Below are 15,446 nucleotides of genomic sequence, written 5' to 3' on the forward strand. Positions count from 1 at the left end.
TCCTGAAGGATGCGCTCAAAACATACTTAAGATTAGACTTTCCATTCCCCAAGTATAGTCACAATAAAAGTCAAACTCTCTGAAAACCACAGTATTGGAAACATTCAGTAGGTCAGACAGCATCTGTGGAAGAGGAAATAGATCTAAACTTTAGCTAGGTTCTTCTTTTCTGACCTGCTGAGTGTTTCCAACATTTGCTGATGTTGTTTCAGGTTTTTGACATCTGCGTTTTTTGGTTTATATGCAATCTGCCACCACCTCATGTTGTATTGTGATTTATCAATGTATGCAGTGGCCTCAGACACTGCTGGGCATTAGCCAATGCTAAATTATCATGCGAGTCTGTATCTGGTTTCTGGTGGAGCAGAACAGCCACAGAACAAGTGTGGTGGCAGTTTGACAAATGGTACCCCTTTGACCTCTGTGAGCAGGGCACGGAGAACAGATAGGTTTGGCAACCAGAACAATCTCTTGAGGCATCTTGACTTTGGGAGGCTTGGTGTATCCATTGGGCGACCATATTGAAAATAATCAATTCACTTACCACTCTTGTGCAGGCAACAGAAACCCACGCCAGCACAAATTAGTTTCAAATGTTTCATGTTCGTTTGTTCAGCTGTGTTGCACGTCAGTGTTGATAATCATTCTGGTTAAAATTCTGCAATGATAAGGCTCGTGACAGATCGCTCTGTAAGTGATCCATTGTTGGCAATGCTTGTGAATAGTGCACTGAGGCTGTGAGGTGAATCCTGGCAGGCACATGGAAGCATAGATAACTACTGATCCAATTTATTGCTGCACCACTACTGGGATCTATTATACTGTGATGTACTTAATTAATTGAAGGCTGATTTGGTGGTGATGCTATTAATAGATTCTCTCAGGGCGCAGCCTTGCACAGTGCACAACTGACTGTTACCAGATGCAGAACACCTGACACGGGAATATGCACTGCTGTCACTGACGTGGGAATAGTTGGGCAGCAGGAGACAGGCAGACTTATTTCCACTGATATATCCACAGAGAAATGGACTCATTCTTAATCAAGTCATTAGCAGCAAAAGGATGTAGGGGAGCATATAAAGGACAAGCTGGCAGAAGAACTCACATTGGCTGTTTGACAGCACAGGGAATCTGAAATTTCATCTTGTTAATTAAGGAGGTTCCTTATTGTGCCTTGTGTTCCCATAGGAAGTTGTTGTCTTCCCTGCTGTTTCTTTTACCAGTTCCATAATGCTCGCTTCCATTTGTTGGCAATGCCTGATTTACTGACACCTAGAGTATCATCAGAGTGAGTTTCTCAAGATAAGGTGTTAATGCTGACCATAGTCTTGTTCCATCTACCTACTGAGGTGGATTTTAGAGAATCAACTGCATTGTTCTGAAAAAGAGGAACAGAGCTTTCCCTACGTCCTAACTGGTATTAATTCTTTGATCAATTAAACAAAACAAATTATCTGGTCTTTCCGAGTTTAAGGAATTCACGGCACACAAATTGACAGTGGTTTTCCGACACGTACTTTAAACGGTTGTTATTGCATGTTATCCAATACTGCTATCGAGGACATCTTCAAAAGGTGGCATCCTCAAAGAGGCGGCATCCACCATTAAGGTCCATCACCATCCAGCACATGTCCTCTTTTCCTTGTTACCATCAGACAGGAGATATAGGAGCCTAAAGACACACATTCGACGTTTTAGAAACAGAAACCTCCTCCGCCATCAGATTTCTGAATGGATAATGAACCAAACAGTGAATATTTTTGCTCTCTTTTTGTGCTACTTAATATGTACATATTTCTTCGTGTAATTTATAGTATTTTTGTGTATTGCTCTGTACTGCTGCCACAACACAACAAATTTCACAACATATGTCAGTGATATAAAAATGATTCAGGTTCAGATTCAAAGCACTTTGCGTCCTAAGGATGCAAGATAATATCGGATCCTATCTGCTTATTTGTTATTTTGTTTCCACTTCTACTATGTATAGGAAGAATTACATAATTAGCTGTGCTGTACCTGTGAAATCAGGGGAAGATAAATTGAACTAAGCAGGAACTCAGTTTCAGTCTTTGTTGATGGCTTAACGTAGGAGGTTTGGCAAACAGAGGAGGCTGATAAATTGGAGCATAATGAACGAGTAAATCAGTATTGATGAACATAAAGCAAAGCAACATTATATCTACAGAGCGTTTGGTCCGTTGTACTAAGGGCGTTAACACCACAGAGAATACGTTGTTGTTTCTCCAGAAAGGCCCCGTGGATGGTTGACCATTAGTGTGGTCGTGAGGAAGTGGAGGTACTTTTCTCAGGGTATCTATGGCGTGTTGGCATAGCGCTTCACGGTACTGCATCCAGTACTGGGTTTGACATGGACATCCAGTGGACATCGTCACAGGCATACTTGTACAGCAGGTACAGGTGCCATGAAAATCAGCTCAATACCATTTGTAAATGTTCTCTTTGACCGTGTGGATTTACTCATGTGCCCCAATTTCTTCCTATATCCCAAACACATACTGGTAGGTTTACTGGCTACAGCAAAGTATCCCTTAAATTGGTGAGTGGCAAACGTGGGTAGGGAGGTGTGAGAAGCATGTGGGAGGGAGAAGTTGCAGGCCACGACGAAATAAAGACTGCAGGGAATTGCTCTGGTGGGAGCGAGCATAAACCTGAATGATGAATAGCCTCCCTCTTAGTCATAATAAGTAAATAGACATGGTTAAAAGGTGATTTATTGTATTTCTGTGGATCTGTAAGAGGTTCAAATGGTGCATAATCCTGACCAATGCCACCTGGCTTCATTACAGCACATTAACAGTGCTGAGTCAATTGGAAAGGCTTTGGGCCCAGGACATCAGCAAAATGTAAGTGAAACGGTGGTTGGAGCCTGGACCACATAGTGGCCTACTTACAGGACATGACTGAGTTTGATTTTTGGAATCTTGAGGACGAATGGTTCGTTTCACAGGGGATTAGTGAGGGTGATTTAGTTTGGAAGGGTACAGATCCAGAGTAGAGAGTGCAAGCAGGATCCGGCGGTAACGTCGCAGGCTTCAAGAATACTGTTTAGAAATTAGAAATGATGGGAAATAGAGATCCCATCTGGAGTCTTGACCATGTGTGAGCTTGGCAGTGGAATATGGTTCAGTGCTACGGAGTCCAAAGAGAGGTTAGAGATCTCAGCTCTTTTTCGGTGATGACTGTGTTAAATGCTTACCCTTTTCTGTCTATTTTTTGCTTCAAGTTGATTTGGTTAGAGATGATTTTCATTGGACTTGAGTCTCTAGGAGTAAACTAATGTGGCCGGTGGGAGTACAAGTCGGCATCCAATTTTCCACAGGCAAATAATCTAATAAATGAATCATACTGGAGAGAAGAAGATCCTTATGTATCCTTCACTACTGTAGCATCCTATTTTTTGTTGCATATTAATAATGTCTTGAGTTACCTAGAATCTGAACTCTAACTTCATTCATTATGTAGTCAGATGAGCAGGAGTTATGCCTTATTCAGACTAAGGTTCCTTTCTGCAAGGTCAATAACTTATAAGTTATATGGCTCTTTAAATGACTGTTTCACAGTCACAATTACCAATGGATGGTTTGTATTGAAGATTTTATTTAATTAAATTTTAAGTCCCATGCTGGCATGGGAGATTTGAACTCCTGCATCAGGATCTTAATCCAGTCTCAAAACAACACTGCTTTAAGGAAATGAGGGCCACCTGAGTAAGTAAAGAAGAGGCAAACACGAGGAAATCTGCAGATGCTGGAAATTCAAGCAACAACACACACAAAATGCTGGTGGAACGCAGCAGGCCTGGCAGCATCTATAGGCAGAAGCGCTGTCGACGTTTCGGGCCGAGACCCTTCGTCAGGACGAGAAGAGTCTGTTTTCTGACTGGTGCAGGGAAACTGTGCATCAGGAGGACATAGAGCTGTCAAAAGACCAGTGAGAGAATGGGGCCCCTAGAAGATGGAGGTAGAAGGACCTTCAGATAAAATCACCTGGCTTTTGTACAGCTGCATTTTGGAACTTCCAAAAAAATCCTGGTTGGACCGCACTTGGAATATTGTGTTCATTCTGGTCCTCTCATTATAGTAAGGACGTGGAAGCTTTAGAGAGGGTGCAGAGGAGATTTACCACGATGCTGCCAGGATTCGATTCCAAGTACATTCATTATCAAATAATGTACAAATGATACAACCTTCAGATTTGCTTGCTCACAGGAGACCAAAAAGTAAGAAACGTGAAAGAACCCAATTTAAAGAGAAAAAGAATAAAAATACAAATAAAAGACCAATACCTGATACGTAAGAGAAAAAAAAACGCAAATCATGCAAAGAGTTGAAGCGAACAACAGCAACAATCTGAACCAAACCTGAGTCCCCTGATCCGGACTCCAGAGCAGCCTGGAGCAGGCCCAAAGCCTCACTTATCAGTTCATCATAATAGCGGGCATGGAGCACAACAACTGGGGCAGTCTTCATAGCCTCAGCACCATACAGAGAGGGGAGCGATCATTGTGGAGAATGAGCAAAATTGGCTTTCACCCTGGATGCCAACACCCTGTCTTTTCTGTCTATCTGGGCCAGTGTATAAATTTACCAAACAATGGAACAGTGAAAGACTCCAGCATTCTGGAGAGAGGAGTGAACACCATAGAGAGTGAGCGAAATTGGCTCTCCCGTCCGATCTGGGCCAGCGTTTAAATTGTCTAAACAGTGGGTTGTACCCAGGCACCACTGCAGCGAAAGGTTCCGGGCCTAGACCATGCCACCCAGTGACTTGCTTTGGGCCTAGATTTCGCCACCCAGCCCAAAGCTGCTCTCTAACTCTTCTAATCAGCTCAGCGCCCAGATCAGTAGATAGAGAATGCCTGATGAGGATAGGTTGAGCGATCTAGGGCTTTCCCTCTGCAGTGAAGAAGGATGAGAAGTGATTTGAGAGGGGGGCACAAGATGATAAAAGACATAGATTGAGTGCATAGCCAAAGTCTTTTTCCCAGGGCATAAATACAAGGGAGTATAATTTTAAGGTGAGTGAAGGAAAGTATAGAGAGGGATATCAAGAGGTAAATCTTTTACACAGAGTGGTGAGTGCATGGAATGTCTTGCCGGGGGGTGGGGGGGGGGTGGTGGTGATGGTGTGCCAATTAAGTGGACAACCTGACCTCTAGGAAGTAAAGAGCTTTGAGCATGTTAAAAGAGCAAGTGATAACAATTAGGATGTTTGGATGGTTGAATGAGCTAACAAATCTGATTGTACATGAATATCTCCGCTCCTGAATAATGGCTAGTTTGCATTTGGGGGATGATAAAGTTAAAAGGGTTGTATAAGAGATAGGTGAATACTAATTTGGAGTATTGTTTGCTGTTCTGGTCACCGACCTGCAAGAAACATATCAATAGCATTGAGAAAGTACAGAGAAAATTTACAAGGATGTTGCTGGGACAAGAGGTCTTGAGTTACAGGGAAAGGTTGAATAGATAAGGACTTTATTCCCTGGAGTGTAGGAGAATGGTGGGGGGGGGGGGGAGATTTGTTAAAGCTATATTAAATTATGAGAGGTATAGGTAGAGCAAATGCATGATGGCTTTTTCCGCTGAGGTTGGGTGAGACTGGAACTAGAGGTCATAGTTTAAGGGTGAAAGGGGAAATATTTAAGTTGAACTTCTTCACTCTGAGGGTGATGAGAGTGTTCAAAGAGCTACTGACAGAACGGTGGATGTGGGTTCATTTTCAATATTTAAGAAAAGTCTGGATAACTACATGGATGGGAGGGTTGTAGAGGGCTATGGTCCAGGTGCAGGTCGATGGAACTTGGTAGAATAACAGGACTAGATGTGCTGAAGGGCTTGTGTCTGTGCTATTATGCACTATAACTCTTAAAGTCATAAAACACTCCTTTATCAACTCCACACAATATGCAGTTTCCCCAAGGGTTCAGATTGAATTGAGTGCATGCTTTCAGAAGACAATAATTCATTAATTGGCCTCCATTCCAGAGAGGAAGAGCACTATGGTAATACAGTTTTCAAGTGCCCTGACTGTTGGAGCTGCACTCACCTGAACATATAGAGAGGATTCTATAAAGACTTGTGTCCAATTTATGGTGTAAAGGCTTGTGTCCAATTTATGGTGTAAAGGCTTGTGTCCTACTGATGGTGTAAAGGCTTGTGTCTAATTTATGGTGTAAAGGCTTTCAGGAGCCAGAAAATGAATCATTCACTGCAGGATACCCACCCTCTGAGCTTCAGGAAACAGAACAGCCAATCGGTTGTTTGCTTACCCAATTAAATTGAGCAATAAGCAAAGAAAACACTTGAGTAAGGAGGCGAATTTGAGTGGGTGAATTCAGTGTCAGATCAGGTATGGAAAGAGAAAACAGTGGGTGTAATTTGCATCTCCTGGTATAAACACGGCAACATCATGCCATTCAAACTCAGCTGAACTGTTTCAGCTGAGTCAGAATGAAAATTATTTACAGCACCAACAGCTCGAAATACATTCCTTACTCTGCTGGCTTTCCAAGATAGTACCGCATGTGCCATCACAATGCGAAAGTCAACCTGACCTTCAACACCAACCGGGTGTGCTGTCACAGTGGCCAGAGTCTGTTAACGGGAACAATCACACTGGGGGAGGTGTCTTCTAATCTTGTAGAGAGAGACAATGTGCTCCTCCACATTTCTTCCAAGGCACCAAAGTCAAAGGTTCATGGAATTACAACACAGACAGAGGCCATTCAGTCTATCATTTCTGTTATGTTTGTATCTCTAGAAACTAGAACAGGACAAAATGTACAGAATAATTTATTTAGTTCATTTTACTTTTAGTGAGGCACTCATGTATGATATGGTGGCGTAATGCCGTATGCCATTCATATACTTTTACATATAACCCATAGCGAATTATGTAATCAGCAAAGAATGCTTAATCATACAATCTATTTACAGTATTATTTTAATATTACTGAAATACTAAAGACACTACACTCCTTCCTGCTTAGCTATAAACTCCAACTTAATATAGAATGCATCTCAACTCACTTATGTAACATGGTGTAGAGCATAGTAAGTTTTAAATTGTCCCATTCAGGCCTAGCGATTTAATTGCTGTGGGGGATTTCTTACTTCTGTGGGAGAATGTCCTTCATGGGGAGGGGGGTCACTCTGCTTGGCAGGTGAGACATGTGGCTGTGAAAAAAATCTCAGGTTCTGGTTCCTCCTCCGTGGTGATTATGCGTGTAAGTCTTGATTGCAGGAAGTGGTTCCGACAGTTCTGGGCTCCATTCTTATCTAACAGTTGACCCTGCTTTCCTCAACTGATTGATACGCTGTTTCCAGATGAAAACAGATGGATGCAATCTTCACTGTGTAGGAGAGTGGTCCAGTTCTGCCCTTAATCTTTCCAAGTACCCACCCTTGATCACCTCTGTAGTCTGTCGCCAGGACTGCTTGTCCAGGAGTGCAGCATGAAATCTCCTTGTCTGAGGAGCCACCAATTTGTCACCGCTGTTTGCCCTGCATACTCCTCCTGAGAGTGGGTTTGAGCAGGTCCAAGCGTGAATTGCAATGGAAAACCCAGGTGAGTTGTTGGTTGTGGAGTGTGCTGCAAGGAGGAAATTGGTGAGTTTCTGGGTCAGTGTTAGTGCAGTACATTCTTTAGACTCTGGACAAATCTTTCTGACAAGCCATTTGCGTCTGGGTGGTATGATGTTATATGTCTTATTCAATTTATTTCAGAAAGGACTGAAACTGCACTGCAACAAACTGCAGTCCATTGTCACTGACTAAGTGTTCTGGAACATGAGTCCTTAAGAAGGGACTTCTTGACACATCAACAGTGTGCAAGGCAGTAGTGGAGGCAATTGGGACCACCTCTGGCCACTTTGTAGCTGCATCCACTACTACCAGGAAACTTGTGCCCATGAATGGTCTGACAAAATCCACATGAATCATCTGCCAGGGCAATGCAGGCCATTCCCAGGGATGGAGAGATGCTGCCCTTGGTATCTTCCGGACATGGTGGCATTCCAAACAATGCATGGAAAGCCGCTCGATTTGCTGATCTATCCCAGGCAACCAGAATAAGCTTCAAGCCAACGTAGCTCTTTCAACACTTTAGCTTTCATCTCTCAGCTCAGATGTTAGTACAGCAGCTTTCACTCCCCACATAAGGCAACCCCCATCAAGGGCAAGTTCATCTCGGCACTGGTAAAAATGGGAGAACTGGAATTTCTGCTGCAGACTCCAGCCATTTTGGGTGGCCATGTAGACCTGAGACAGTGTGGGGGTCTTTTCTGGTTTCACTTTGGATCATCTCTGCCGTGATTTGCATTAGGGAGAATAGTCAAGAGGAGTGTCTTCTTTTGTCAATTTTTCAGGTATTTCCTTTTCCAAGGAAAAGTGGAACAATCCATCAACATTTCCATGATTTGTTGTCCTGTTTAATTTGATCTTGTCATTGTATCCTCTAAAAACAGAGCCCATCTCTGCACTTGTGCTGCTGCTGTTAGTGGAACATCTGTGGATTGAAAATGGACACCAGTGGTTGATACGAGGAAATCTGCAGATGCTGGAAATTCAAACAACAACACACACAAAATGCTGGTGGAACACAGCAGGCCAGGCAGCATCTATAGGGAGAAGCGCTGTCGACGTTTCGGGCCGAGACCCTTCGTCAGGACCAGTGGTTGATGATCAGTTTAGAGGGTAAACTCTCTTATATACAATTACTGGAGGAAACATTTTACATCACAAACCAGACTCAAGGTCTCTCTGTCAACTTGTGCATTTTTTTCTCTGCAGTAGTAAGGGACCATGATGCAAAGCTATGGGGTGTTCACTTCCATCTCTCATAACATGTGACATGACTGCACCTATACCATAAGGCGAGGTATCACAAGCAAGCTTCACTGGTCAATGTGGATCATAGAGTGTCTGAGATCATCATTTCCTTCAACTTTTGGAAAGCCACCTCGCACTGTGTTGTCCATTACCATTTCTTCCCCATCTGCAGTAATGAATTCAAAGGATTGAACCAAGTTTGGCAGGAACCTGGTAGAGTAATTGACAAATCCTCAAAAGGATTGCAACTGTGACATATCCTTTGGCCTTGAGTCATCCACCATGGCTTGAATATTCTCAGCACACTTGCATAAATCCTTCTGTGTCAATGGTGTGACCACAATAAGTGATGCTTGGTTTAAGAAATTCACACTTGTTGCATCATGCTGAGACCATAATCTTCTAATATTTTTAACCACTGTCTTGAGATTTTAGAGATGTTCCTTGTAATCCTCACTTGTAACAATGACGTTATCCAGGTAATATGGAGTGTCTGATCAGACTTGCAGCACCTGCTCCGTTACTTTCTGCCAGAGTGCGGGTGCAGATGCTGCTCCAAAAATAAGCCTATTATAGCGATAAAACCCTTTGTGAGTGTTTATGTTGAGAAACACTTCAGATTCTTTTTTCCATCTCAATCTGCAAGTAGGCCTCAGCTAAGTCCACTTTGCTGAACTGTTTCCTTTCAGAAAGATTTGCAAAGACATCCTTTATCCTGGGCAGCAGGTATTGATCTACTTTCACCACTGGGTTGATGGTGAACTTAAACATCACAAATCCTGATAGACCCATCCTTCTTGGCTACTGGGACCACTGGTAGTGTCCATGGGCTTCATTCAAACTTTGAAAGAATTCCTTCAGCCTCCAAGTGATCTAGCTCACTGGCTACTCTGTCATGGATGGTATAAAGAACCAGATTAGCTTTGTAAAACTTATGTGTGGCATTTTCACTTAACACTATTTTATGCTTGATATGCTTGAGTTTTCCAATGCCATCCTTGAACACTGCTGTGGCATCATCCAGTACCTTTCTTAATTCACTTTCAGTTGACTCTTTTGCAGGAGATGTGGCATGCACATGGTGGACGGATCTCCAATCAAGTTGCAGTTGTCCCAGCTAATTGCAACACCACAATGGTGGCTCTCCTGTTTTACCACGTACAAGCCCAATGTGTCTTGTTGTTGTATTTCACTGTCACAAATGTCATTCCTGCAGGAGTTATCTCTTCTCCAGTATAAGTTCTTAGTTGGATATCTGCAGGCTTTAGTTCAGTATATTTGTAATGTTGTTCAAACGCATTTTGTGTAATGACTGGCACAGCCAAGTCACCGTCCAATTCCATTTTAATTAATTTGCCATTCGCATCTGGTGTAAGGCATATTGTTTGCCTTTGTTAGTTTTCACATTGTAAATCTCAAGGCTATTCAAATCTGTGGAATGCAGATTAGTGCTCTTTTTAAAATCACAACTTGACATTTTATCTTTTTCTCTTCCCCGCACATCTATTTATTTTTGTCTGCCTGACATGCTCTTCCTATGTTTTCTACTTTGTGGCATTTTCTGCAAGTTTCACCTTTAACCCTGCATTGGTCTGGTGTATGTGAGCCCCTGCCACAATGGTAAAACTATTTGTTGGGCTAGACAGGTTTCTGCTTAGACATTGCAATTTTGTTCATGTTCACTTTCATTCTGGACTGCAACTTAATTCTGTCTCTGGCTACTATTTACATTGATACAGCGATTTCAACTGCTTTTAGGATGAGAGTTGTGCTATTTTTGAATGCTTTCCTGTAAGATTCCACAAACTAAACAATCTCTCAGTGCATCATAAAGCCCAAAACTGAACTGACAATGCTGAGACAATTTCATAAATTCACATAAGCTGAAGTGGACTCCCCTTCCTTTTGATTCCACTTATGAAATCTAAAGCACTCTGCAATCAAAAACGGTTTCAGTTCTAAATGCGTTATCAGCAAAGCTAATTTTTGCTTGCTTGGTTGGAGCTGTCAAACATCGAAGCAAACTGTATGCTTTTCCACGGATTGCAGCCTGCAACACTGGCACTTGTTTTGCATTGGCTATTTCATTTGCTTCAAAATACTGCTCAATTCATTCAGTATCAGTACTGTATATGATAAAGTTATCTGTTGTGCAATTTAATCTGTCTATCTTTTCGATATAGTCAGCCAATTCTGCTTTTTAAATTTATTATTATCACCCAATACTCACTATTTATGAACCCATGAATTTTGTCCATTTTCTGCCTTTTTTTAAAACCCAAACACCTTTCATCCTTTCCAAAGAAACTAGTTCTGTGCTTTTTTATTTAACATGAGGATGTCCCCATCCGATAGAAAACATGCTGTGCTTCAACAAGTAGGTCATCACCTTGGGTTCATTTTAAAACTTCCTTGATGCCACTGTTATGTTTTGTAACCCAGGAACTAATTGAAAGAGAAACGCGGGAGCCGGGATAACTTGCCTACTTAGTTTTACTTCTAGTGCTGCATTTACATATGGCGTGGTGCCATAATGACGTATGCCATTCACGTACTTTTACATTTAATGCATAATGAATAAGTGCACCCACCACTCTCTAAAAAAAAACGTTTCTTTGACATCCCTCCTGTATTTTTCTCCAATCACATTAAAATCATGCCCCCCTGGTATTAGCCATTTCCACTCTGGGAAAACCTCTTTGGCTAGCCACTCAATCTATGCCTCTTATCATCTTGTATATCTCTATCAAGTCACCTCTCACCCTCCTTTGCTCCAAAGGGAAAAGCCCCAAGCTCTCTCAAACTATTCCCATCAGTCTTGCTCTCTAATCCAGGCAGCATCCCATTATATCCCCTCTGCACCCTCCCTAAAGCTTACACATTCTTCCTTTATTGAGACAACTAGAATTGAGCACAATACTCCTGATGTAGTATTACAAATTTCCAGTACACCAATTGAGGCCTTCATCAGTCAGCTTCGACCATGGATGTTGTGTCCTATTCCAATTCCCAAAATGCATTGGAGCACTGGTGACATACTCCTCACGGACCAGCTTATCTCCAACTTTCGTGCCTGCACATGGCAACAGAGATGTGGAAAAGTAATGACAGAAATAATCTGGGGCTCAAATGCTGAGTAATCTGACTTTCCATTCCGCCACTGTACTCACTAACAAGTCTGAGGGAGTTGGTCTTAAACCTCCCGAGCTTATTGGTCAAACACAGAGTACCTCAGGCCTTTACTCCAGCCATGTCTGGTGTCGGAAATAATGAAGTCATCAAACTGGATTAAAAAGGTACATTTACTAAAACTTTAAGAAAATGTTTTGTGCATTTTTCTTTAATTAAGGGTATCTGAGTGCGTAAGCTTTTCTTAAATAGTATGTTTTTATTTTTAATTTTTGCAATTATTTTAGCCGTTGATACCATCTCTGATTATTGGAGACAGTTAAACACAGTTTAAAGGCAGCCTGTCAAAGGCTATCAAGGCAACCAGGATGCATAGTCTGGAGCTGAATCACTGGCCTATCATAAATCTGCTGAGACGTGTTACACCTGTGAAGGATTTTTGCAGCCACACAGATCTATTAAGTTGCAACATGATACTTGCCTATAACTAACTAGAACTTGTTTTCTAAAGTGCATGTTTCACAATAATTCAAAACCATATTGACAAAGATCATGTAGCACTGCACTCACACACCAAACCCTCTTGGGATTTTTATTTCTGAACCATCAAATAAAGCCATTTTTCTCTGGACAACCTACAAAGCCCTAAGATGCAAACTCGGAAAGCTCATTGGTGTGGTAAATATAATCATGAAACTAGCTTCTCAGCCAGGGATGAGAAACGTCTGCCTTGCTCAGTACTGAAGGATGGCAGACACATAGTTCAATGCTTGGTAATTTGTTCTTCCTGATGAGTTTACAGCATGTGGATTTTCCTCTACAGGCATCAATGTGACATAAAGTCTCGAAGTTCAACCCCTCTTGTTGATTGGAACTGAATTGGAATTTTCCCTCTCACAGACATGTGCTTTGACCTCAGCAAACCCCTTCAGCGTTAGGACCACTCACATCTTAGAGGCAGACTGATCAACGGAAAGAACTCACCACAGCAGAAGCTCTGCATAGGGACCTCTGACTTGTAAACATTTACCAATTGGAGTCAACTTAGATTAGACAGAGCGCAGACTTGAAATGTATTGCAGCCAAAAGCAATTCTCTTCTCCCCAGACAGTCGCACACTTTGACATACATTAGTAGCAAGGGCACTAACCAATTTCCCTATCCTTAGCCAGGGGATGAAGACTAATTGCTGCTCTTCTACCTTGAGCCCAGCTGAGAATCAAAAACAAGACTATGTGCATAGCTCAGCTACTATTTAACTTCAGGAGGAAATCATGGGGAATGAAATAGAAGAGATTCTTGATGAGTTGGGAAGAGTTCAGGTCACTTGGACCAAACAGACTCTTTCTGTGCTGTAAATTCTGAATAAAAGAATGAAGGAATCACAGTCAGGAGTTGTTTATTCCCTTGCTTAAAATATCCTAAATAAAACAATTCTAGTTTATTTCTAAACATATATATTCACATAATTAAAGACTAACATTACTTTAGAATATGGCAACATAAAATGCCAGTGTTATTTAGTTACTGGACTGAACTATCGGGATATTTTAGAATAAATTTTTTGATATTAAGATTTTTATCATTAAAGTATCTCTGGGATTGGGTGTGGTGGTACGTCATTAGGCTTCCTTTTGCTCACTCTTTGGTATTTACACTTTCCTGTTTTCTCTTGGTGTTCTTCACCCTGTGCAGTCAACATTTACTGACAAGTAAAGCTTTTATCACTTATGTTGGCAGCAGTCTTCCAGAGCTGAGAATTGGACACAAGACAGGAAAGGAAGTAACAGAGAATAGATTAAAACCATCCTTGCATCTAAACACTTCAATGAGATCAGAGGAAATGATGACTGTAATATAGTACCAAGAGGTTGCATGACTCTACTTTCTGCGAAGGCTGAGGAAAGTCCATCTCCCACTCCCCATCCTCATCACATTCTACAGGGGTTGTACTGAGAGCATCCTGAGCAGCTGCATCACTGCCTGGTTTGGACATTGTACCATCTCGGATGAGAAGATCATCGGGGTCTCTCTTCCCTCCATCACGGACATTTACACTACACGCTGCATCCGCAAAGGAAACAGCATTATGTAGGACCCCATGCACCCGTCATACAATCTCTTCTCCCTCCTGCCGTCTGGGAAAAGGCTCCGAAGCATTCGGGCTCTTACGACCAGACTATATAACAGTTTCTTCCCCCAAGCTATCAGACTCCTCAAAATCCGAAGCCTGGACTGACACCTTGCCCTATTGTCCTGTTTATTATTTATTGTAATGCCTGCACTGTTTTTGTGCACTTCATGCAGTCCAGTGTAGGTCTGTAGTCTAGTATAGCTTTCTCTGCTTTTTTTATTACGTAGTTCAGTCTAGTTTTTGTACTGTGTCATGTAAACCATGGTCCTGAAAAACATTGTCTCATTTTCACTATGTACTGTACCAGCAGTTATGGTCAAAATGACAATAAAAGTTGACTTGACTTGACTGCTGTGTCCTTATCATGGCAATAATAATCACACCATGAAAAGGAGGAAGGGAAAAAAATCATAAGAACATAAGAGACAGAAGAGAGACTAGTTCTTTGGCCTAAAGAATTCTAAAGATTCACCACTTTAGGAAGTGGAAATTCCTTCTAATTGCCACCTTAATACAACATAGAACATTATAGTACAAGCCCTTTGGCTCACAATGTTGTGCCAACTTTTTAACCTATTCTAAGATTAATCTAACTCTTCCCTTCTGCATAGTCCTCAATTTTTCTTTCCATGCATCTATTCCATGTGTAAAAATCTTATTTCAGACACCCTCCCCATACTTTTCTCCAAATCACCATAATGTCATATTAGCTATTTTCACTGTAGGAAAACATCTTTGGCTTTGCACTCCATCCACAGTAGTATCCTCCACTCTGCTTGCTTTCCTCCTGCTTCTGTGCTGTTAGCAAATTTGGCGACAACGTGTTTAGTCCCTTTCATCTCTGTCATTAACATAGATTGTTTTGGGGCCCCTCTCTGAGGCACCCCTCGAATGACTACTTGACTCTGAACAAAGGTTGTAGTGAGAGTGCAGTGACTGCATTATCAGCCTGATTTCATGAAATCTACTCCCAGCACACGCTCACCTACTGGGATAGCTTGAAAATTATGAATGAGAATTCCCATATCAATGCATTCCCTGCTGGGAATGTCCACCCAGCGTCCGTAACTGCCATTGGGACTGCATCAGATCAATACTGCCACAAGAAAGTAGTATCCATCATTAAACCCCCCCACTACCCAGGCCATGGACTCTTCTCACTACTACCATCAGACAGGAGGTAAAGGAACCTTAGGATCCATGACGTTCGGGAACACTATTACCCTACAACCATTAAGTTCCTGAACTGGAGTAGATAACCTCACTCACCACAACTCTGAACAGATTTCACAACCTGCAGATTCCCATACAAGGACTCCACAACT

At 41.9% G+C, this 15,446-nt stretch overlaps 2 protein-coding genes across 9 annotated transcripts in view; one reads left to right on the forward strand and one right to left on the reverse strand.

Moving 5' to 3' along the window:
* The window catches only part of LOC140715275 (catenin alpha-3-like), a 1,577,100-nt gene that overhangs the window by 498,512 nt on the left and 1,063,142 nt on the right, over positions 1-15,446 (forward strand). Inside the window, exon 8 of one of the 7 annotated variants that reach the window (XM_073027224.1) lies at positions 13,728-13,914. The exons of the other annotated variants lie outside the window; for them this stretch is intronic. Coding sequence (XP_072883325.1) covers positions 13,728-13,784 — 57 coding nt within the window. The 3' untranslated portion in view covers positions 13,785-13,914. Of the gene's footprint in view, positions 1-13,727; positions 13,915-15,446 lie in introns of those variants that run through there. 7 annotated transcript variants of the gene reach the window in all.
* The window catches only part of LOC140715276 (leucine-rich repeat transmembrane neuronal protein 3-like), a 323,270-nt gene that overhangs the window by 114,018 nt on the left and 193,806 nt on the right, over positions 1-15,446 (reverse strand). The gene's annotated exons all lie outside the window — the stretch shown is intronic.

Source organism: Hemitrygon akajei, chromosome 23 (assembly GCF_048418815.1).
Source record: "Hemitrygon akajei chromosome 23, sHemAka1.3, whole genome shotgun sequence".
NCBI lineage: Eukaryota > Metazoa > Chordata > Chondrichthyes > Myliobatiformes > Dasyatidae > Hemitrygon > Hemitrygon akajei.